Below are 24,471 nucleotides of genomic sequence, written 5' to 3'. Positions count from 1 at the left end.
ACGAAAATACGTTTATCTTTCTCTCTTTTATAACTGTTGAAACCACTAGCGGAACAAGTCAGCGTCGGGCCGGGGGGCGGAGCTAATGACCGGGCCCTTTGTACCCAAATCATAAAGCTCATAATAATTTAACTTTACAACATAGACAGGGCCGCAACAGCGCAGCTTACAAATTTCATCACCACAGAGAGAGACTATGTCATTCTGAAATCCATCTGACATGAAGTACAACAAACCAAGAGAACAACAGAAACATCAGGCTACGTGGTCACTAATAATGAAACAACACAAATTCAAATCAGTCCAGAACCACGGATGGGTTCGGATCATTTTTACACGCTATCAATTTCAACTCAGAGCCTGGAGCAGCTAGCAACTGCTGAAGCTGAGTTTATTGTTGACTGGTTGAACCAGCACGCAGCAGCAGCGCGTTGAAGCGGGTATGCAGAGGCACACGGCGCATGCGCAGCCTGTCGCAGCACCTCGCGCAACTCTGGATGTTTGTAACTGGGCGCGGATCGCGCGCGCCGCCGTTCACACAAACTGGACGATCTGGAAGATTCTCTTCCAGGCGGCTCCAATGTAAACCTTAACTATAAACGCCATTAGCGCTGTCTTGGCTCAAAGACGCTCAACCCGAACTGTCAAAAGCGACTATAACTCAGCCTTCAGTCCCTGACATCACCGCTGTACCACCGAGAGAGAAAAGGGGATGTAATCTCGGCGGCTGGACTGATACAATTTACAATCAGTCTACAGTTAACTCACACTTTGTGAATAATGTCAGAGTTGCTACCTGTATCTAGTCCGGTTCCGTCGCTGGGCTGGCAGTTTTGGCGGGTCTGAATCGCTGCCAACAAAAAAGTCCGACTCATCTTCAAGACGAGGACAAAATATGCGCTAAGTTTTTGGCTTTTCATTGCTCTTTTCCCCCCATCCTTTCCACTTTGCCACTCCATGAGCTTGTAACAGTCATTATACTGCTTGGTTCCTAGACATGAGTAGGTATCACCACAAGGGGGCGCCTATTCCCTTTTTCTTTTGTTGTACTATTGTACAGAGTAAGAACTCGTCTTCCATGTGGTGTAGAGGAGATCATCGGTGATGATGAGGTGCAGAGCGGTGAATTATCGTTTCTTTTCTCATGTATGAGACTGAAATGTTAGTACCGTGGAGACCTGGCTTTACATGGACGAAGTGAAAATAAAGTGACAGTGTGGAAAACTTCAACAGTGCGTCCTGCTGTTTTGGGTTAGAGTGGCTAACCACCATTGCTAACTCCTTCTCCAACCTCTCACCGCACCGTCACAAGCTCCACTCATGTTAACTTAGTCCGTAAAAATACTCTATCTAATTTGCCATCTGTTGCCAAGTGACTGATGATGACGTTGGTGGACGGCTGGTGATAAGCTTTACCCAGAATACACTTGGAGACAGTATGGACGATCCTCTTGTAATTTTGTGTGTCATAAAGTTAAATGTAAGAGTGAAAATGAAGCCAGTCATGTAACATTTTATTCAATATCAATATTTTACACCCACTATGTCACGAAAATCAGTCAGTCTTGTAAAGTTTTTAGCAACCATGAGTCAACAATGACTGGAGCGACCTACTATATAATCTACTGGGGCACCATTATATAAATTCCTACATACACCATACTCAGCAGGAGAGGTCCCACCTCCTCCAGCTCTCACCAGACGTATTCTGCCTCCCATCCGGGTCCCCGTTGCGTGACGTCGGTACCACGACATCCACAACCCAGCAGTAGTGGAAAACAAAGTGCATGTGAATACACCATTTTCACAGTGCAACCTGGTGGTGGCAGCATCATGCTGTGGGGAGGTTTTTGAATTTATATCCAAGTAATAATCTGTGACAAGAGTCAAATGTTTTACAGGTGTACTCTATTGAATCTTACTAAATTTGATTTATAATATAAAGAATAATGGACAAAAAGTTTAATCATACCAAAATCAGTTTGGATTTTAAAGAAAACAGAAACAAACAAGCACAACAAACTGAACTGAGTAGAACTGGTTTAAATTTTAATGGGTATTATACACGTTTTCTGAAAGGAAAAGAAAAACACTGAAACAAGAGGCCAGTGAAAACCCACTTCCAGGCCCCAGAAAGTACAGGAGCATCAGCAAATAACACAGATACCGCTATTATACTGTACCCAACAAATACTGAGAGAGGGTATCGTAATGATAAGACATGAAAGTGTTTCCTGTCTATTACACGTGAGAGCACCAAAAAGGTTCAAAAACCATCAGAAGGTCTGAGTTAATCTGTGATGGAGCTGGAAGTGCTGAGAAATATATCATATATTTGTGAGTTTTTGGTCAGAGGTGAACTATATACTTTATAATTCATCAAATAATTCATCTATAACATGAAGTGAAAGGTTTTAAAGTTCTTTTGGTGAGAGAAACTCACAACTACTAACAGTTTCAATCAATACATCTTCCCAGCTTGGTATATGCCCTGTTACTGGGGCAACAATCAAATTACAGTTCTGCAAATTCAAATAGTCTCTGTTTTTTTGGTTTCAAGTAAGAACGAAAAATAATATGCATAATCAACTTAAGTCTGGGGCAAGCATACATACCATACCAACAAACATCTTATTTACAATACTGTATTTACATCAGACGGTATACTGAGGGAAAAGTGAATTTAATTTCAGAGCTCGTGTTACTTTCTGATTCTAAAAATGTAACAGGGAGTACAATGCTAGGTTCTGTCTTTAAAAAGTGCAATTACTTTTCTCAAAGTAAAAAAATAGATATCCATATTTAGTATATATGTAAAAATGTTTTTCATACAAACAGCCACTGCTGATTTAAGAACCCTAAAACCGGAGACCAAAAAGAAAAGAAACAAAAAAAAGTCGCTTTCTCTCAATAGGCAGCGAATTATTGTAGATTAGAAATTACTTAAAAAGTCCAAAGTACCATTTTATAACATTAACAGCTGTTTAGGACTTTCTTTTCTTTAAAGGAGTGTTGTTTTTTTTTAAACTTTTGTAAACTAAAGTGGGCTAAACAAAACCAAAAAAATCCTCTGCATGGCTTGGGAGTGAAAAACAAAACAAAACCACAACGAGCAACAAAAACTAGTACTTACATAAAATACCTAGGAGCTAAACAATGGTGAGCGTGAAGGCCGCCCACTGAAGAACCGCCAATACTTCAGGTTTATATCAAATACAAAAGGTAGATAAGCTGCTATATATGTTCGTATACGGTTGTTGTTTCTCTTGCTGGTGGAACTGAGCGAGAAGTTTTCCTTAAAATGCTCCACGTGTTTCTGAAAGTCGAGCAGATGCCTAAAGGTAAGTAGTGGTAAGCTTCCAGTGGTCTGCAGTGACACCTCTGAGTGGCACGAAGACGCTCGTCGTCCGCTCTCGTTCCACCAGTGGCAGCCGGTTCCTTCCCTTCATATTCAAGTAGTGTTGTGTTGCTGTGTTTCTCAGAATAGCTTATACCGAAACCAAAACTCTGGGGCAGCGCCAGGAGGACGGCTCGCTGAAACGGTGTGTTTGTCGCTGAACAAGTCTCTCATAGTTTCACTCTGTTACATGCTCATGCGTCTTTCCAGTTCATGTAGTGATTTTTTTTTTGTCATATTCTCATAATAATATTGATGTATACAATAACATATCATATATGACAGATTTATTTCCTCTACAAAAGTGACTTTTTATTTATTTTTTTAATTCCCCAACAGGAGCTCCTTTCAATTGAGTCTCTCCGTCCAGTCTTCTGTCTTTCTTTCTCTCTTTTTTTTTTACATGTGCATGTTTAGGATCCTCTGCTGGACTGTGTGGTTTGGCATTTTATGTCTTTGTGTGCGTCCTTGCTCTCTCCGGGAGGACTGGTGCTGGCCTGCAGGGCCAGCTGGCTCTGCAGGTCTTTCACCACGCTCTCCAGGCTCTGCCGAGCTTCTCTCTCCTGCTGAAGTTCCTGCCTCAGCTGCTCTCGGTCGGCCTCCGCCTGCTGTAGCTGCATGTGCAGCTCCTCGATCTGCGCAACAAAACCACACATGCATAAACTTTGTTAAATCAATTAGTAAACATAACTTTTTTTTTTCAAAAACTGTGAAAAAAAAAGATTGAAAAAATGCAGCAAAATTTGGTCCGTTCATGAGTGACAGGCCAAATAAAAATTTACATTCATTGACAAACTGAATCTTTTTGTCCAGTACATCTGATAAACCTAACATGATATAAACATTTCATATCAGTTGATATAGATAATTATTGATTAAAGTTTTTGTTTTAAATATCTGAAAAACTTCCAAACTGGTGGCGTGACCTCTCCTGTTTTATCCAGTTTTCACGTCACAACGTTGTTTTTTATTTTTAAGCAGTCATGAGGCACAGTAGTGAAACCTTCAACAGCTACCTAGCAACAGGTCGTTGCTAGGTAACCAAGGAACGCGTGAGTTGCTAGGTAGCCAAAGGGTGAGAGAGTTAATGCCACCAGCCTTCATTAGCTGGTTGTTAGAAAATGAGCGGTTAAAGTCTTTCCTTTGCCTATATCTCCCAGAATGCCTTGCAGTTCTGGAGAGCAGTTCAGTGAATATTCTGTATATTGAATATTCACTAAAATTCAAATTCACAAATATTTTACTGACCCCAAAGGGAAATTAAATGTTGTTGTCGCTCATATTAATTATAATTCTTCAAAGAGTTATTGTAGAAAGTGATGGCTATCGATTATGTTGTATTATCTATTGATATTGATCACGTGTCTATTGTAATATATTGTTATTGATTTATTGTCCAGGCGTAATCTAATATAAGCCTTGTCATCTGCAGCAGCTTAGAAAATGTTCTTATTTTCATACTTGGAAAATGTTCCTAGAATTAATAAACCAATAATTTAACATATCTGGATTTGAAAAAGTTATGGGCGAAACAAAAACATCCCAAACACGTGCACATCAAACATGCCAGGCCTACACTTTTCTGCTTGGCGTACTGGTACTCATTCATTTCATTGTGATTTTCAAACTCTGCTCCAGCTTTGTTCAACAAATTAAAATAAATTTGACCAAATGGTGTTGCCGTAGTTGCTCAGTAGTTTCTAAACAACAACAATAACCATGAAAAGCCCTGAAGATGATGCTGAGTATCAGGGCTGAAATTATTAATCAAACAAATTGTGATAAATTGATTATTGTACTAATTGTCGACTAATTTAGTAATTGTTAACTGGAGTATTAAAACTCAAAAAAAGAATATTTACAGAAAGAATGACACTCTCAGAGCAGTAATTAAGCAAAAAAACTGCACAAAAAATATTTACAATAAACCATATTTGTAAATAGGATCTACCCAGAACTCCTTAAGTAGCATAGTTTTAGCTTCACCTAGTTAAAAAAATCTCCTATTAGCACCATTTGCTATCCATTTATTAATCGGTTAATTAAAAAATAATGAACAGATCAGCCCTACACTGTATTAAAGTCAAGCAGAAAGGGTTGAGCTTTTTTTACATAATTGATGTTAGAAGCTTTTTTTCTGTATTTTGATAAGCAACTTTGAATCTGAGGGTTACATTATTACTATAATTACTCCTCTTTCGAGTGATTCAGCGGCGTTGCATACCTGAGTGGAGTACTTGACTCGAAGACGTTCAGCCTCACAGCCCTGGTCACAAACTCGAACTTGTCTCTCTCTGTCCAGCTCTCTTTTCAGCCGCCCACAGGATTCCTCTGCGTCCCTCATCTTCCTCTCCCAGTCCACACGGAGGCGCTCAATCTCCTTCCGCAGGTTGCGCTTGGCTTCGATGGCGTCGCGCAGGCGGCCTTTCTTAGCCACCCTCACAAACTCCAGCTCCTAAACAAAAAAATCACAAAGTTTTAGGCTTGTTAACAGGCTTTGCAGCAGCCTAATTGGCACCTATGTGTGTGTTTTTAAATAGACAAATGCGTTATCAAAGTTGCATAATCTCAAATTGAAAAACCTGATCAGAGATCTATGCTGTATTGGACAAAATGTAAAGAAATAATTGTTTCCTAAATGCCTTGTGCCCCAAATAAATACAACAGACTTTACTTTTAAAAGCTGTACAGAGAGTAGGATAAGAAATTTACCCATTAAATTGACATAAAATGCACATTTTAGGACAAGGATGTTCAAAGTGAGGCCCAGGGGCCACAATTCAAGAAAGCATTGTACAAAAGACTCAAAAATCTGCTTTTAATTGATGTATTAAAACACGGCTAAATACAGCAAGTGTTTTCAAATGAAGACTGAACTAGATCCTGTTTTTATTGCTGAGAATATTTTTAAATGTTCTTCTAGATGCCTTTTATTTAACAAGAAAAACATGCAAAAACCATTTGAAGATTTGGATCCACGATCCCATTCCTACACAAAATATGATTAATCAATTTGTTTAATTAAAGTAGTCCATGTTTTGTTAACTGTTGAGTAGGTTAAAATAAACATTTGGTGATTGTACTTTTAAATAATTATAATTTTTGAGATATTCAAACTGCCGATTTTGGCCCACTTGACAAAAATTTTGGAACCCTGATTGAAAGGAACTTTAAACTAGTGATCTCCTGTTTCCCTTCCCTGGGGTTTTTATATGACGTTGCACAGAAGTCTAATTCTCAACAGGACAAGGAGATTTTAAATATAAATCCGACCCATATCCAGTTTAATGAAAGTAGGTCAGCTTTATATTTAATATTTTTGATCCAAAACCCGCAACCAGATCGAAAGAGGAATAGTTCATCAGACACAAAAATCACAGTTCTTCTAGACATATTTATGTGTGTAATCACAGCTTTTATTTAAAAGAGTTATTTCCTAGAGTGTCTTTTAAAATTCACTTTTTACACGTTTTTATACTTCCACTTGGGTTTCTACTGCTCCTAAAAACAAACCAACTGCTTAAAAAAAAGCAACCGGTTCTTCTTTTGGCGTAGTTTTAAAAATCCTCCAATTTTTGAGTCACACTGCACCGTTACCTAGCAACTCCAACCTAACCCTGCCTGTCACCTAGCAACATAGGCATCGCTCCAGCATATTTGGTCAGCTGGTTTTATTGCTATATGCGCTGTACAATGGCTGCTGGAAAAGGCAAGTGTTTTGTTATTGACTTACTACTCAGAAACCATTTGTTACATTCTTTGAGGTTGTGCAGGAGGTTCTACTAATGCTTTTCAAAGATATACAGTTGTATAATTGTGTGTATATTTCCAGCCATCTTTACATGTAAGTGTAAACGTTGAGTTGGGGGCGTGGCCTGCAGCAGCTTATTTTGATTTAAAGTGACAAACAGCTCAAAATAGGCTGAACTGACCAGACTGAAATGTAAGAATGACTTTGTGCATAAAGTGTAATGTTTTGTAGCCCATAGAGCTACATTAACCATCTCAAGGAAGCATAATAGATCACCTTTGTGCTGCAGCAGCAAAAGCTTCATTTATTGAGGAGTTTTTAGCGTGGAATACTTTAATTTATTTCTCTCAAAGTAACCATAAGGTGAGGAGTTACCTGTTGCAGGCTGCGTTTGGCTTGCAGGGCAGTCGCCAGCTTCTCCTCCTGCTTCACTCTCATCCGGACGATCTCCTGCAGGACCTTTTCCCTGGCCTCTCTGGTTTCCATCCCAGCATACAGCATCTGCCTCATGGCCTCTATCTCTGGGCAAACAGGCCCCAACTGCCAGGGAGCCAGATCCTGGGCTTGCGGAGGCCCCTGGGGAGACAGGCTCTGAGAAACGCCGCCGTACGCCACTGGAGGTGAGGTGAGGGAGGAAGCTGGAGCTGGACCTGAAGAGATTTCAGAGGAATATGGCAGAAAATATTAGAACAACAACAAAAACCCCCAATAAGTTTTCTGTTTTTTAAACTTTTAGTTCTTTTTTCCAACACCAGATGGCGCAGTTGTTCTGGAATCGCCCTCCACTAGCTGCTCTGTGATTCATCTACTTTGCTTACAATGAAATACACTTGCAACTAAAAAAAGTCTCTTCGTGGACTGATTGTGTAATGCTGAACTTATTTAATTTTTAGCCTACCATCATCGCAGTCGTCCACGTCGATCTCTCCGTCGGTGTCCATGTCCTCGGCCTGACCAGAACACATCGAATGGGTCGGTTTGCTGTTATGTGGCTCTTTTATGGAAATGTTTTTGGATCCTGAAATGTGGCTTTTGTTGGGATGGAGCGGAGGAGAAACCAGAGTCTCACGATTCCTATTGTTGGGTCTGTGGAGAAAGTATGCATAAATCAAATATGCTGTATTTTATATGCACACACTAAAACAGAGGACTTTAGAGGACTCACCTCTCAGCTTCCTTGTGAGGTACCGGTTTCTCCTTTTCCACGGCTTTTGGAGACCAGGGGCGGAAAGCAGAGGGCCTCTGTTTCAGCTGGACCTGTTTCAGATCCTATTGAGAGTAAAAAACAACTCTGGTTAAACTCTGTGAACTAAGAACATTAAACCAGCCATGGAGAACGCAGTCAAAGGCCCCTCTATTTTAAACACAGCCACATAATTGGAGGTCATACATATATGATAATGAAATGACTGAAAGGAGAGTGAGTCTTGTGATCTTTAAGCTTTACATCACCGTGAAACGGGATTCATAACCCTTGAACTGTTTCGCCTTTTGTCATGCTGCAGCCACAACTTCAATGGAGATACTTCAATGGAGATTTTATAGATCAACACTGATGATTGCAAAACAGAGACATAGAAGACAAATAGTATAACTGTGTTTAACTGAGAAAAATAAAAAACATCTTTTGTTTCATCGTTCGCTTTCCCACAGTAAAATTCAACCACTTTTCAAGCATTTTAAACTTTTTCCAGCACCTCTTTTGGAGATAAAACAACACAAATGAACTGAAGAAAAGAGTTTTTAGTTTCTATTCACTATAAGTGACCTGATTTATTACTGTTATTAAAATGTGTCAGTATTCTACATCTACAGCAGCGATGAGGTAAACTAAAATATAATAAAAATTTATGTTTTTAAGTGTCTCTCAAACACATTGGACTAATTCAACAAAAACCATCGGCCTTTACCTCAGTTACACAATCAATAAGTTGCTGAGAAATTAGGAATGATAAATATTCATTATTACAACAACAAGATAAATGACTTTCCTGCTCAAATTAAAGGATTAAACACAATATACAAAGAAAGTTACAAAAATTCTCTAAAAATAAATGTTCTTACTAAGTTTTCTGGCTTTAAGCAAATACAAATAATTTAGGTAATTTTAAGTAACGTTAAACAATAAAAGTTTAGTCTAATTTAACTTCAACAGTGAGAAAAAAAGTGAAAATGTTTGTTTTCAGCTGTAAATAAAGTTTTCCAATTTTAGACTTTTAATCAAATGTTAGATTGTAAATCAATACAAAACTGTGCAGTTTGAATATCAAACACTTTCAAGGACTTTATAGAGAAATCAAGCACTTTCCAAACCTTGAAAACAGCTAAAAAAAATCCAGGATTTTCCTGGATTTCAAGCACCTGAACGAACCCGGCTTGCTGGAAGGAAGAACTCTGTAACTCTTCTGCAAACTCTACCAGGTTATCTTTCAGCATTTCCTTGTTTTTAGCACCAGCTTCTCTCTCCCTGCTGAAGCATGATGCTGCCAACACCGTGCTTCGTCATGGAGGAGGTGCGTTCAAGATGAGTTGCAGTTATTTTAGCACCAAACAAAGTTGTGGGTCTCTGCAGCTCATCCAAAGCTCCCATCAATACGGTTTAAATTTACTTTTTAACTGACGGACCGAATATTACATTTCAAAACTTGGACTCCTGTTTTGTGACCTCATCCTGTTTTAAACTTCCTTCCTGGCTTCCTTTGTCCTCATGAAGCTTTTATTTTTCTCTATCAAACCTCAGAGACTTTCACAAACTCACTGGATTTTTACTGAGTTTAAACATGTAAGCTTGTTGCAGTAAGCAATTAATCAATTAATCACATGATAAATTACAATGAGCTTGATGGTTTTCTGATGATTTAGGAGAATTTAGTTTAAAGATTTTTTTAATACAGTTTTAGTTTTACTTTGGTTTTATTTCCTTTTTTTTCTTGTTTTTGTTGTGTTTTATTTTGGTAAAATATCTTCCAGTTTCATTGTGGATTATGCTTTACAAAATTAAAGTTTATTAGTCCTTGAGAGGGCAACCTTACAATATTATATTATTTTATTTACATGAAAATGGTCTCAAAATGATTATTTATGATTATATTAAAGTTTATCATAATAACTCTAGGGACAGTTTTTCGTCCAGTCGGACAGGTGGACTCTACTCACTAATTACTTGACTTTTTAATGAAGTCTCTGAAACTGGATTATATTTAGAGGTATCAGAGTAACACAAATGGATGCCACATGATTCAGTTTTATTTGCAATACTTTTGAAAATCATGCATCGTTTTCCTACTTTCATGTTGCACTGTCACATTAATCATGAAACAAAGTTTATGTAAGCTGACAGAATTTTTTAAAAACGTTCATGGGTTATAAATACTTTCTTTTACGATGCTGTAAAGCTTACAAACCTTGTGTGCAGACTTGGATATGGACTGCAACCAGTCAGGCTTCCTGTCTTTGTCAGATGGCGGAGACTGTAATTTGTCAAATTTGGCCCTCTTGGTCGGGATCGGGCTGGGGGACTGCAGAGAGAGGCAGAGTGGAGGTTTAATCATCGACATCCTCGCGGAGATGAAGTGCACACATTACATCACAGAGTACAGTGGATAATTCAAGAGCCTGCAACTTCTAAAAACTACTGCCCTGTGACTGTAAAAGGTGTTATTCATGAGAGGCACAGAGATTTGTCAGAACATGAAGAGATGTTTCAGAATTCCTTCCCACAGTAAATAAGAGACGGTCATGGAAAGGGAGCAAATTATAGAGCCACAGTGAGGCAAAAGGATGGAAGTTGCGTCTGTGTAAGCATTCAATCTCTGGACTTGGCATGCCTGCATCTGTGTGTGTTTTTGTGCGCTTGTGTGTGAGCAGGCCTTTGAGCTGAGCAGACACTCAAGCTGGCCTGGCTGGCAGCCAGCGTAGGGCTACACTGCTGCCTGCCAAGGAGAAGAGGCGCCGTCAGGTGGAGCAGATCGACTCCCCGAACCACAGAGACACCGCAGTCCAAAGGCAGACAGGGAGGAAGACAAATTAAAGTAATTGCAGTCGGATCTGACTGCAGATGGGATCGCACGGTTGACGCAGAACTGCAGAGTCATGTGCAGTTCGAGGGCACTCTCAAAACCAAGGAGGAGTTAAAGTATCCGTCTGGATGCAAAGTGCTGAATCCTGTAAAAACTGTGGTGTTCCTGCAAGCTGCAGGACGGCTAACCTGCTCACAGCCCTCGGGTCTGCACTTGTCAGACAGAGGATATGTTTACCTAGTCAGGCGCAGAGGCCAGCACAGACCTGCTTCCCGCTCTCTTACTCACTACTATGACATCCTGCCTGCAGGAAGGGCCAACACTCCCATCTCCCTGCGTGCGATTCAAGAGAAATGATTACTTCCCCTCAGAAATCCTCAATGAAACACACTCCTGCAGGTTTATGTGTGTTTGTGAAAATCTTTATCGCTGCTTTGCTGTAATCACCTAAAAATAGAAATTTCGCGAGAAGCCTGGCTGGTAATGAATCACGTCTAGAATGGTTTTCTACACAAGGCCACGCTCTGTGAGTGTGTGTGTGTGTGTGTGTGTGTGTGTGTGTGTGTGTGTGTGTGTGTGTGTGTGTGTGTGTGTGTGTGGATGCAGCTGTGAGTGGGACATGTGGTCAGGTGGGTGGTTAAAGGAGCGTAGACACGTATGTGCATGTGGGAGGGTGTGTGTATTCATAGGAGCATGTGTGTCTGATGGAGGTGGAGGTGGTACGCTGGGTCTGGCACAGCACACCTAAAATAAAGACAAAAATGTCTCATACGCACTGTAAAAAGGAATTCAGGAGGATGTTCAATATTAGTCATTAATATGATTTAAAACTTTATCCAATGTGAGTTTTTAATAGCCAGACTTAGGCAATACATCACAGTTATTTTCCATCATCACTTAATCACGATATAAAATTTCCCTCCTAAAAGTTTCTCTGCGCTTATTCTGCTGGTGATGTCTCATAAGGCAGCTGACCAGAACTAGCTATATTTTTATTTTACTTAAAGATTTTTCCATAGAGCTCATCTTTAATATTCAAAAGAAAATGCAGGTTTAGAAGTTGAAATATTAATGCTTATTGACATGCTATTGCCTAGCATTTCCAATCAAAGCAGCCAATCCAGAAGCACCATTTATTTTATTTGGTAGCAATTGGCTGTATCAACCATTAATGGAAATAAGGACGATTACTATCTTCTGTGGAAGTGCCTTGATGGTTTTCATTATTCTTTTTAACTCATATTAATGTATATTTGGTTTCTGAATCAAAAGAAAACAAATATAAGTTTGTTTTCTGTCAATAAATATAAGTTTATGTATATTGACTTATATTGCAGTTATAAGTCAATATTATAAGTCAATATTCAGCTAAAGCATGTGAGATAGAACCCCTTAAAACTTAAACATAGATTCAATTCTTTAGAGTCTTTGTTAAAATCTGGCAAATGGTTAGCATAATGCTACACCCACTATGTTTCACAGTAGGAATTGTGTGTTCAGGGTGAAGTGCGCTGTTCTAAATTGTTATTTTGTGAATTAATGTATCAGTTTGATAAAAATTAAGAGAGATGTAAGATTTTGTGGCTCAGAAAGTTTTTGTTTCGGAGCGAGACGTTTGGCTTGTGTACAGCTTTAACTAATTTAGCTACACAGTAATACAAAAGACAAACTCGCTGGTTAAGCGTATGTAGTAGTTGTTACTTAGCTGTGCTTTTCAGGAAAATCTTAAATTTTTAATATGCCCTACTGCTATAACAAATTTAAAAAGTTGCAGTTTAAAACCACATTTAGCTAACTTAGTAAGAATGCTAACACCAAGTACCAATTTGCGTGGTGACTAACATTGGAACCTTGAGGTAGTTGTTACTGAAAAACAGCACATCTTAACTGTGGTTGCCAAGGAAACATTTAACCTTTGATAGATCCCACTGTTAGAATAGATTAAAAAATGTAAGTTTATATCCATTTTAGATAGCTTAGCAACAGCTACAGTTTAGCTTTAGCAATTGCTAAAGTCAACCTGGCAAGCTAGCTGAGCTCAGCAGTTTTGTATTTCTATTTTAGTAACATTTCATGCCTTAATCACAAAATACTATATATATATATATATTTATTCCAGATGTGCAAAAGGTTTTAGTAAATTATTAGACGTTAAATAATTTATTTAGATGTATTTTAGATGGGCAGTGTGAACCCAGGCAGACAAATAAAGAGACTTAAAATTATTTCTTAATCTGAAATATGATTAAAATATACCCACATAAAATGTATGTCAAATGTGAAACTACTAAACTCTATTTTATCAGAGCAAATCACAAGGTAAACATAAAATAACTGGAAATAGTTTTAACGGCTGTTTAATAAATAACTCCAGTTAAACATACGCAATGATAAATTCCCGTTTTTATTTGCTTTCTATTTACAAGTGCAGACTTAGCGCTTCATGAGGTGTGCATATTTGTCGGGACACTCCCCTCATGTCTCCACCTGTCTAACCAGTCGCCACTTCACACACCTTTCACACACAAAGCTCCGTGTTTGTTTTTGCTACTGTAGGTTAAATCCTTTAACCCAGACCTCCTCCAGACTGCGTCCCACTCAACGGTGACTCGACCCCTCACCTGTCTTTGGGTCCAGGCCAGTGGTATTCTAAGAGCTGCCGGGCCGCTGTAATCAGACTCTGTAATTACTGACGTGACTGCTGTTTTCCTGACAAAGGATGTCTGCTCGTCTGGTACTATTTCTACCCTGAGGTTTCCAGCTCCAGGAAGGCTGTGAGCACTAGACATAATAGAGCCAGAAAACAGACACTCCCAGACACCACAAGGGACCTGCTGGCTAAATATGACACTGACCTCACAGGAGAGCAGCCGCACAGGCTTTACTCACCACCACATCATAGACACAGCACTGCCGCGGAGCCATAACAGCCTCCCCGCACATCCTACCGCCTCGCAAGTCCCACAGGGCCCGGATTGGACATGCATCCCTTTCTTTCCCCTCACACTGGAAGGAGAGGGAGACTTCCTCTGAGGAGTTTGCTTTGGCTGAGTCCCCTGTGGGAACTGAGTCTTGAGTGGGAGGGGGAGTGGGCCAGAAGCGGGGGACCACAGAGGAAGCACTGAGCCGAAGGAATGTGTATTTGAAGGCCAAGTACAGCCTCCCCTTTCAGACTCCATTCAAGCATTGCCCTTTTCAACTCGCTATTGTATGATATTTCTTTGAGAAGCAGTAATGAGGGAGCAGTTCAAAGCAAACCTGTGGGCTAAACAGGGTTTAATAGCAGATGGGCAAGAGCAGACATGCATTATTTTTTAATTAGTGCTATATAACAGCAAGCCAATACTGTACAAGCACAAGGCTGTGGCAATTTTCATGCCAGCGTGACTTATAATCACACACACGGCTCACTGCAAACACATTAACATCTGAATGGAGATCCTGCTGTTTATCCAACCTGCTGAATAACAACTTGAGGCTTTTTTCATTTTTGATAGAGTAGTGTTAAGTATCTGTGCTGTGCAAACCATTTTTTACTTTGGTAGAGCTTCAGAAAACAGATTATTAAAAGCAAATTCTAATAATAAATAAATAAATTAAAGTCTTCCAACAAGGACGCCCAATTATTTGCCCTTGATTGGTTATATTACAAAAAAAGGGAAAAAAATTATTTTACATAATGCATTAAAGACAGAATTAAAGTAATGTGTCCAACGCAGAGGAGACGACTTATAAAGAAGATAATTAGTGAAAGAATCGAGTCAAAGCATGATGGCTTTTTAGGTCTGATAGGTTGTAACAAACTTTATAAGAGTGTGTCCCTTCAGACTCCCAGTAAAAACTAACAATAATTCTGGCTCTCAGTGCTGCTACACCCTCAGACTGGAACAATTTCAAACCTACATTTTCTAAGTTAAAAGAAAGATGGGCAATCTGACAAACAGCCACAACTCAAGTGACAGCCTTGCCAAAAAATATGGTAATAATAAAATTATTAAATCTGTTAATGTGAATAAGTTAGAGAGGGTGGTAGATATTGAAATTCTCCCTGGAAGTTGTGATTTGTAATGGCAGGTATTCTAGTACAACATGTGATCTCCAATCCAATATGGCTGCCTTGTGTTTTAATGTAACAAAAGTTAGTGAAAATATTTATCTTACATGTTTGTGTCATTAAATTAGTCACCAAACCCAACTAAAACAGGCCTGATTTTAATCATAAAGCTACACATAAGCCTAAATTAACAATTAATTTACATCTGTAAGACATAGACAGTTTTTTAAAGTTTACATTTTGACTGAGCGGTTTTAAGCTTTTGAATTATATTCCACACAAATAAATTATGCAAACTGATGACTATATACATTTTTTTAGATACTTCCATAATAATATCAGTGTGTGTGAAAGTATATAAGTATCTTTGTGTATCTTAGGGTTAAAAGTTGAGAAAATAAGACAGATACTAAGATAAATTTGAGTGGCTAATGGAAACAAGGATTATTTTTTATTAACGACTGCCATCTCATTCAATAAATCTGTAAGGTAGATCATAAAAAGATCTATAGATCTTTATTTGTTAAAAATAAATTTTAAAAAACCTATTTGAACAATAATAAAACAAAGTCCTGGATTTATCCAGGTGTTTGTGCGTCACAGATTGAGTACCACTGCTGGTTCTGGAGTCTTTATAATGGAGCAAATATGAGTTCAATCCCACTGGATGTCATTGTTTTAGTTTTTAAAATAATGTCTCCCTAGCTTTCAAAAATTAAAAGCTAAACAGAATACAATTCAATATGTATGGTTAAAATGTTTATATTTAACAAAGTGGCTTGTTGTATTTTTAAGGATCAGATTAAATGCAGTCTAATTGTTTTAGAGTGGCTATATCTTGGTTTTTAATGAGCAGATATTGTAAATTAACTTCAATATTAGTAATAAAAAGACACAAAAACAACCTTAAAAATCCTCTTTCCTAGCAAACACCTAAGGCAAACTTGCCACTCACAAAATGGCGGATGCAGTGACATAATGTTTCTCGGCAATGAAGCCAATGTGGCGTCTCGTCTTCTGTATTGATGGAAGCTGTTTATCTTGGATCTGTAACATGGCACAATCCATTAAACTAAACAAGTTTGACAATAAGCTTCTGACAAACTCATAAACAGATGGTTTGAGAGTTTCCTTTTCTTTCCTGGAGCTGCAGCTAAATGCCTTGTAGATGCATGGTTTATATTCATTATACACATGAGAATGTTATGCTGCTGAGAGCATAAATGCGAGCTAGGGTGCTTCACTTTATGTAATCTTGCCAAGTCTGTAAATATTTCATGCTTTTAGGAAGCACACACACACACACATACACACACACACACAGTTATGGAGGGCTAAAATGTAAGCCACTCACATCTGCTGTGGCTCTAAAAAGCACTAATGAAATTAGGAAGATACAAAACATGCTGCAGCACTCATCTGGCGAGACAAAAATAGTTTCCACAGATGAACTTCCTCGGGCAGTGGTCATACAATACCATTGCACGCTGCATGATAGCACAGCATTAAGAAAAGTGCACAGCAACAAGACACAACAGTTTCAGATTACGTCCTCCTTTCCCCTCCTAAACCCCTGAATGTAATCCCCAGATCGACATGTGCTTAGTGGGGCGCTGTCTCACTCAAGGGCACAGCAACTGGCAGGGCCATTCGGGTGACAGCCTTAGTTGGAAGTGGGAGAATACTAGTTTCAGTAACCTGATCCCTGCGGTTCCATGTAGATGTAGTCGCGGTGATGCCTTGAGCTCTCCATTCAGTCGAACAAATCGTGTGACAGTCCCTTGATATATATAAAGCCCCGTGCTTGCCCTGTACAGTAACAGCTGGGCGAAAACTATCGCTGCGTGCTTAGAATATCCCTGAAACCTCATCCCTCTTCCATGCAGACGCGTCTCCCATTTCCCCTCTCTAAATCTTAGCTTAGTTTATCAATTTACTCCGCCTCTGCTGCGTCCAGTTTGAGGTCATCTTATTTATGTGGGCTAGTTATCTGAGTCATGGAAGCACAGTCACAGAGAGGCAGCCAAAAGGCTTGGCATAAGGTCGGCATTAGAGTAAAGCTTATTGGATTGTCCTAATTGTCTTTGGGATTGAGAATTGATGAGGTCTGAGGTGGATGGAGGACAAGCTGCTCTCCCTAAAGGTGGAAAATCTTGCCAGGAACACACAGCTTTCCAACTTCCAAGGCAAATAAACTTTAATTAAAGCACTCGATAAGGTAACAAAACTTCCCAAAAGTTATTCCTAACTTAACATCATTCTTTGTATTGTCGCGTTTCTTTTGGCTTGGGCTGTACAGCTGAAAAAAACGTGTCACAATATGTTTCATATCAGTCGATATTGATATTTATTGATTTGATTTTTGTTTTAAATATCTGAAATACTGCCAAACTGGTGGCATGACCTTTACTGTTTTCTACTCGCAGTTGTTTTTTATTTTTAAGGCGTTATGAGGCGCAGCGGTGAAACCTTAAGCTGCTACTGCGCCAGTTACTTACCAGGCTGTTGCTAGGTAACGCAGGAGAGAGTGAGTTGCTAGGTAACCAAAGAGTGGGTGAGCTAGTTGACTCCCCCAAGTTTGATTAGCTGGCTGTCAGAAGTTGAGCAACTAAAGCCTTTCCTCTGCCTACATCCCCCAGAATGCTGTGTGGTTCTGGATCAAAGTTCAGTGAATATTCTATCACTGTTCTATTATCTACTGAGATTGATTATGATATATTGCGATACATTTTGTTACTGATTTATTGTCCAGCCCGACATTTCTTCACATAATATTTGTTATTCAATCAGAAAACCTAACTATATATCACGGAAAAATTGTAACCAAAAATCCTTCAAATGTACCAAAATACAGACCAGTGGTCAATGTGACAACTGTGTTAATAGAAGAACCACCTATATTTACAATCCTTCATGTAAATATAAACAAAGTCATGTCCTTGACTGCTCCTTGGTGGACAAAAGCTCAATGAACAGACGCATTTTAGAGCATGACTACCTTGCCTCAAGTAAAATTTTTGTCAATACGCAGAAAAGTTGACATTGTTTTTCGTCAACCCATGTCCCACTGTGGTTGAACCGTAAAAAGTTGAAAAGATGTCTACATGAAGGTATGTATTCAGATCAGTAGAACCTGCCCAGCGTTGCTCTGCATGGTTATTAGGGTTTTCCACAAGTTACATAGCAGTAGCCTCTATTTTTAGTACCTACTTCACTGGGGTACCAAGCTGAGTCGGGCTGAAAATGTGACGTCAGACGACTGTTGTCACTGATTGGCTAGACATCTATATATATCTATATATATCTATCTATATAGATAGATAGATAGATAGATAGATAGATAGATAGATAGATAGATAGATAGATAGATAGATGCAGCATCTATCTATCTATCTATCTATCTATCTATCTATCTATCTATCTATATATATATATATACATATATATATATATATATATATATATAGATATCTATCTATCTATCTATCTATCTATCTATCTATCTATATATATATATATATATATATATATATATAGATAGATAGATATCTATCTATCTATCTATATATATATATCAGTTTAAGGTTTCTCCCTGTGCCTCATAGATGCTTAAAAATAAAAAGAACTGCATTGAGTGAAAGAAGAAAATGAAAACAACAACTCAAAAGGAAACTGTGGATGAAACAGGAAAACAGTTTGGCAGCATTTCAGATATTTAAAACAAAAAATTATCAATAATTATTTATATATTTTGATATATATTTTTTCCAGCCACATTGTCCAGCCTCATATATATCTAGCATTTTATGTTAGATATATATGAGGCTCCATTGAAGTTGGTGGCTATAATGCAACAAAACGTTGCTTGTCAACCGCCATTAGACAAGACCGATCACTTCAAAAATCCTAAGAAAAGCCACAGAGTTGCACAAAGAGTAATATTTAGAAATTCAGATTTCATAGCGAGAACATGTTGCAGAGCCACTTGTATTTTTTTGTGCAGTTAACTCCATTCACTGCTATTGTGCGTCACGTCCAAATCTGGCTTAAGAAAATAAGACAGCGTGAACTCCCCATAATCTTTCCCTGACAAGTTTAATTTCTGGTGTCTCCGTCATGAACAAAAAAACCTGTTCTTGAATGAAGTGAACTGCCTGTGTGCCCATGAAAGGATCATCCCGCTGGTGAGAGCAAACAAAAAGGAAAAATATATATACTGTACTACTGCATGAGAAGAAATGGATTCCACTTCAGGCCCAAACATGGCAACTATAACAACAAAGACATGCATGCCTGCCTTTCTTTCAGTACAGTAGGCCGACTTTGGCATCACTCCCTCTGCTGACCTCTCCGTAAACCCCAGACGAAAGGACACGAAACTAAAATCTCTGCAGGTTATATTTTATTAATGTAAACATTTTTAGCGTGATTTCGAGGAGATGAAAAATAGCGATTTCGGTATTTAGAAGTACACAAACCAGAGACTCACTCATATATATTTAAACAATATTAAAATAATAAAATATTGAAAGACACTGCAAAATCACAAAATCTTATAGAAATATTTAACATAAAATGACATTAAATATGATGTATTTTTGGTCCAGTTTCTGGTACAAATATCTTAGTGCACTTGAATTTAGTCCAACCGTACTTACAAGTAGCTTTTTAGCAAAATATCAGAGCTTGTTTTTAAGTAAATAATTTCTTAAAATTGATTTAAAAAAAGTACTAGTTGCAAGACATTTTTCCCATCTTATAAGTGAAATAATCTGCCAGCAGTACAAGTATGTTTTCACCAATATTAAGTAATTAATTACTTAAAATAACCTTCTATATTTTGCTTAAAAGGTTTTTGTAAATTAATTTTATCTCATTCCAAATGTACTAAGATATTTGTACTAGAAAGTAAACCAAGAATAGTTGGTGAGGTTTTGTGTTTTTGCAGTGCACGCATATACACACAATATTTATGCTTCTTTTAATTTTTAGTACATTGTCAATTCAGGCAAAGAGCAGCTGCAGAGCTGACCTGAAGGCCAGAGGGGATGAAGGTTAATGAGAAAGGGAAAGCATCTGCATTAATGGGCTTTTTAATTTAGCATAGCCTAAGTAGATAAAAATGAATTTTAACAACAACAAAAAGAAAATTCTTGAAAAACACACAAATGAAAGGAATGAGAATGTTAGAAGTTGTGGGAAAATTCAACCTAAGAGCAATAACTACTTTGTTTTTCTTGGATAAATCCAACATTAGCATAACTGCTTTAGGCTTCTCTGTTATTCCCACACCTTCTCTTTCACACTGTAGCATATATTGATTAAAGAACGAGCTCTGACCGGCAGTTATGGATAATTCACACATAAATCAGATGCTAAATGTTAGCCTTGCTGCAGGATATCTCCAAAACACAAAGTGGAGAAATGTTTCATATATTTAAATTTTTTAAAATCTATTATTTAGAGTCTGGCAAACAGCATGAATAAGTGTTGCAGCTAATCTGGTTTGGTGCTTTCATGTATGTTTTTGTGTTGTGTTCATGCCCCCACATAACTTGATCTCTGCAGTGCAGCAGTGCCAGCGCCATCTTTGCCAGCTTAATCCCTTGGCATTAAGTCTCTTCCTTATCTCTGCTTACATCTACTGGTAATACATTTCAGCTTCCGCTCACATAAAATTGTACATTCTGTAAATTGTTTTAATAATTAAAATCTGCAGTATTTAATAAGTGCAGTATTTCTAAAGAGTGCGTTGAATTATGTAGACGACTTTTACAGCAAAAAGTTGCAGAGTAAAGCAATACTTTTGCATATCATTAGCATTATATTTGATGTGAGAGGTTAGCTGTTAAACAATAAAATGTTAAAGCATGAAACATTTCTAGGAATGCGTTTACTCTTGGATGTGTTGAAAGGGTCTGTTTCTTCTTTTGCAGAAAACCCATTTCACAATTTTTTCTGCAATCTGATTTCAAAAGAAGGATCGGTCTTTTGCAAGTCATAAGAAAACTGGTATTTATGATGGAGCATTCACAAAAATGCGTCTATGAATAGAATTCTTTTCAATGCGGCTCCTAGTAATGCAGCATTGCACAAAGGAGTAAAGGTTAAAATCCTCTTTCTCCCCGCATCAAAATCTCAATAACAACCTCCCTGTTGTTATTAATGTCTTGCTCTTTCAAAAATAATTTCCAGAAGATAAGATTTGTTATTTTCTCAGACCTATGGAGACACAGAATAACATTTGAGTGTTTTTGTTTAGAATCTCAGCTCATAAAAATTATCACAGCGATGAAACTGCAAACAGTAACTCTTTGTGTCTGACATAAATGAATTAGTTTTGATAAAGAAACGGCAAACGTTAACCAATAAAAGAACAACTCTTGTTGTTAGATGTGCTAACAAACCATAATCTCAGCAGTAAACTGAATTTTCCAGACTTCAAACCTCTCTTTGTCACTGATAAGCACATCCTGCGTCTACATGCAGTGAATCACACACAATATTCCCACTGTTATTAAGCTCCACCTCGCAAAGAGTCAGCGAGTGCAGAGTCCAACCAGCTGGGTTTTAATCCCACAGATTAATACCAGTGCCAGGGCAAAGGAGACAGATTGACGATTAAAATGTCACTGGATAACCTCTTTACAACCCAAACAGCAGCAGCTCCAAAACACGGGCCAGGATCACTCTCAGTACCTGGTACTGAATCACTCCTCTGCATCCCGGCCTCCCTCCTCCGTTCACAGAGACAGTGAGGAAGGACATCACAGGAAGAAGAGGAGGAGGAGGGGAGGAAGAGCAAAAGACTGGCAAGCGGTCTCAAAGAAAAGTACTGCAGGGAATGAAGAAGAACATTTTTCCAAATGATAAACTGGAGACCTTTAGAGCAGAAACAAAACGTTAAAAATGATAAAATATGTATTCTGGGTTGGTTTGAGTACTTATGCTTGTAAAGAACATTTATTTGTTATTTGTCAGTTTAGGAAGGAAACATCACCAATACTGTCAAATAATTGTCTGCTTCACTTGTTTTGAAGGAAACTTGAAACCAAAAAGTTTCAAATTTTGTATTTTATGAAAGACGAAAATAACCAAGAAGCTAAAAAACAATTCTATCAACTCTGTAATGTCTGTTTGGAAAACAACAGAAACTTATTGTTTATACTTACGATTGCAAACTGTGCTAATAGTTAATGTATGATGCTAAATACAGTTATTAGAAAGTAGAATATAATTGTGTATATTACTACTGCCGACTGTGCTAACAATGCTAAATGTGTTTAAAAAAACTTAATGTTTACAGTTACTGTTGCTAATGATGCTAATTTGGCTAACTGCTAATACAAGATGCTGAAGGCAACTATCAACTTCATAATAGCCAAGTTTTAATAAAGTAAAACCTTAAGAGCAACAAATGTTAATTGTGCTAATGATGCTAACAGCTAAGATGCTAAAGAGACTCCATGATATCTGGGTTTTAAAAAGGCAAAAGCTTAATGTTTACGGTTACTAATGCTAACTGTGGTCAATCAGTAGCAAAGAGAAAAGAGAGATATGTATTTTCCTAAATAAACGGCAGAAGACAATGGATGGGTATTTTCTTACTCCACACAAAAAACTGCTAAGGAGGTTTAATTACGCTCACTGAAAAAGTTAATTTGGTTTTTATTCTTTTTATTTGAGTGGCCTCAGTTATAACTAGTAGCTTTCCTTACAACCTGCTAAGCCTGCAAACTGCAACGTGAACAAAAGAAGCCAAGATGCGTCTTAAAACCTGTTTGACCACATTTAGTTTCTCTGAGATTTATTAGGCAATTTGATTTTTTTTTGTTGTAAATGGCGGTTCACAACTGCAGAGACTGAGAGGCCAACGATCAATCATTACATCAAGATAAATTAACAACAAAAATACCTGATTAGCCTCAACTCAGCCACTTTGAGTAAACCTGCTGGATTTTAATGCACCAGCTTGTCCAATTCCATCTAATTTAATGGTATTAAGATGTTGTAATGGTGCTGTTAACTACCGGCTTGATTTTAAAAGCATGATCTGAGATATGCCACTTTATTTCTCCACATTTTTCTCTCCTCACTCAGCATTTTCCGCTTAGTCAGCAAAAAACAGGTTACAAGCTAAACTGCTTAGTTAATGTTTTTACCAGCAGATCCGGTCTGCCATTGAACCATTGGCTCTAATTTTGGCAAGTTCCTGCCATTTTACTGCTGCTTCTTGGTTGCCAGTTGATTTTTGTACAAAATACGTTAAAAGCCCCCAAGAGCTTGTAGTTCTGCTGCCATCTGAGCCGACTGTTTATAATTTCTTTATAGGTTTAATCACCAGAAACATTTGTTCAGGATTAAAAAGTAACAAAGGATGCCAGTGTGTTACAGGAGTCCTGACCAAATGTTCACTTGCTGGGCGTGAGACCAGAGTTATGCTCTTAAAATCTAGCACCTAGTGCTAAAACCAACCATTTATGTGTAATTTCGTCGCTTTAGACTGGGCACATTTTTCTGTCACTAACAGATAATTGCAAATAAAAGCAAGAAGGCAAGGTTGCAACACTTCCTCATTGTCGCGTCTTGTGAAGTATTTTAATAATCTGAGTGGCGTTTACCTTCATGACAAGAAGCGGTGTGACCAAAGAGCCTTTAAAATGCAAAAGCAGCTTCCTGCTCAGCTGAGCCTCGGCTCGCGGCGCCGCGCCTTCGCCGTAACCCGAGCCAGACGAGCACACCCCCTCCTCGAGCGAGCGAGCGAGCAGCCAGCGGAGAGGAGGGCAGGTGGCAGGTTTATTTGGAAAGATGAAAACAGGATGAATAACAGAGGTTAAGAGGTGTGCGGGGATGGGAAGGAGAGGCGGGGGGAGGTTAAAGGGAGGAGGCCGTAAAAGCTGTGAGAGGGCGAGGTGAAGTTAGGGTCACTGCTCAAGCAGGGTTCCCATGTGAGGTCATTTCACCAACACACTACACGTCCTGAGAAACTGCTAAGGACCTAATTGGCTGAACTGAAGCCATAAATCCTGCTGAAATTTATAGACGCCATTCTGTTTCTTTTTACTGTTGAGAAGAAGCCCTTCTGGCCACCAGGTTCAAGCATCTATTCTCTGTTTCTGCCATCAGCGTTGGACAACTTATTGCAGCTCAAGACTGTTTTTTTGTCTCCAAATAACTTTGAACTTCAAATGCAGCCTGAATATTGGAGAACAAATCTCCAACTCTACAACTAAATGCACATAAAAAACTA

General features: G+C 38.3%; 1 protein-coding gene across 1 annotated transcript in view; it reads right to left on the bottom strand.

Moving 5' to 3' along the window:
* Positions 1 to 2,028: 2,028 nt before the first annotated feature.
* The window catches only part of skib (v-ski avian sarcoma viral oncogene homolog b), a 53,526-nt gene continuing 31,083 nt past the window's right edge, over positions 2,029 to 24,471 (bottom strand). The window contains exons 2-7 of the mRNA XM_028002015.1: positions 10,553 to 10,666; positions 8,314 to 8,417; positions 8,047 to 8,234; positions 7,524 to 7,798; positions 5,622 to 5,852; positions 2,029 to 4,032 (exon numbers count right to left, since the gene is read on the bottom strand). Coding sequence (XP_027857816.1) covers positions 3,811 to 4,032; positions 5,622 to 5,852; positions 7,524 to 7,798; positions 8,047 to 8,234; positions 8,314 to 8,417; positions 10,553 to 10,666 — 1,134 coding nt within the window. The 3' untranslated portion in view covers positions 2,029 to 3,810. The remainder of the gene's footprint in view (positions 4,033 to 5,621; positions 5,853 to 7,523; positions 7,799 to 8,046; positions 8,235 to 8,313; positions 8,418 to 10,552; positions 10,667 to 24,471) is intronic.

Source organism: Xiphophorus couchianus, chromosome 20, assembly GCF_001444195.1.
Source record: "Xiphophorus couchianus chromosome 20, X_couchianus-1.0, whole genome shotgun sequence".
Classification (NCBI taxonomy): domain Eukaryota; kingdom Metazoa; phylum Chordata; class Actinopteri; order Cyprinodontiformes; family Poeciliidae; genus Xiphophorus; species Xiphophorus couchianus.
This window is presented reverse-complemented; position numbering and strand designations above follow the sequence as displayed.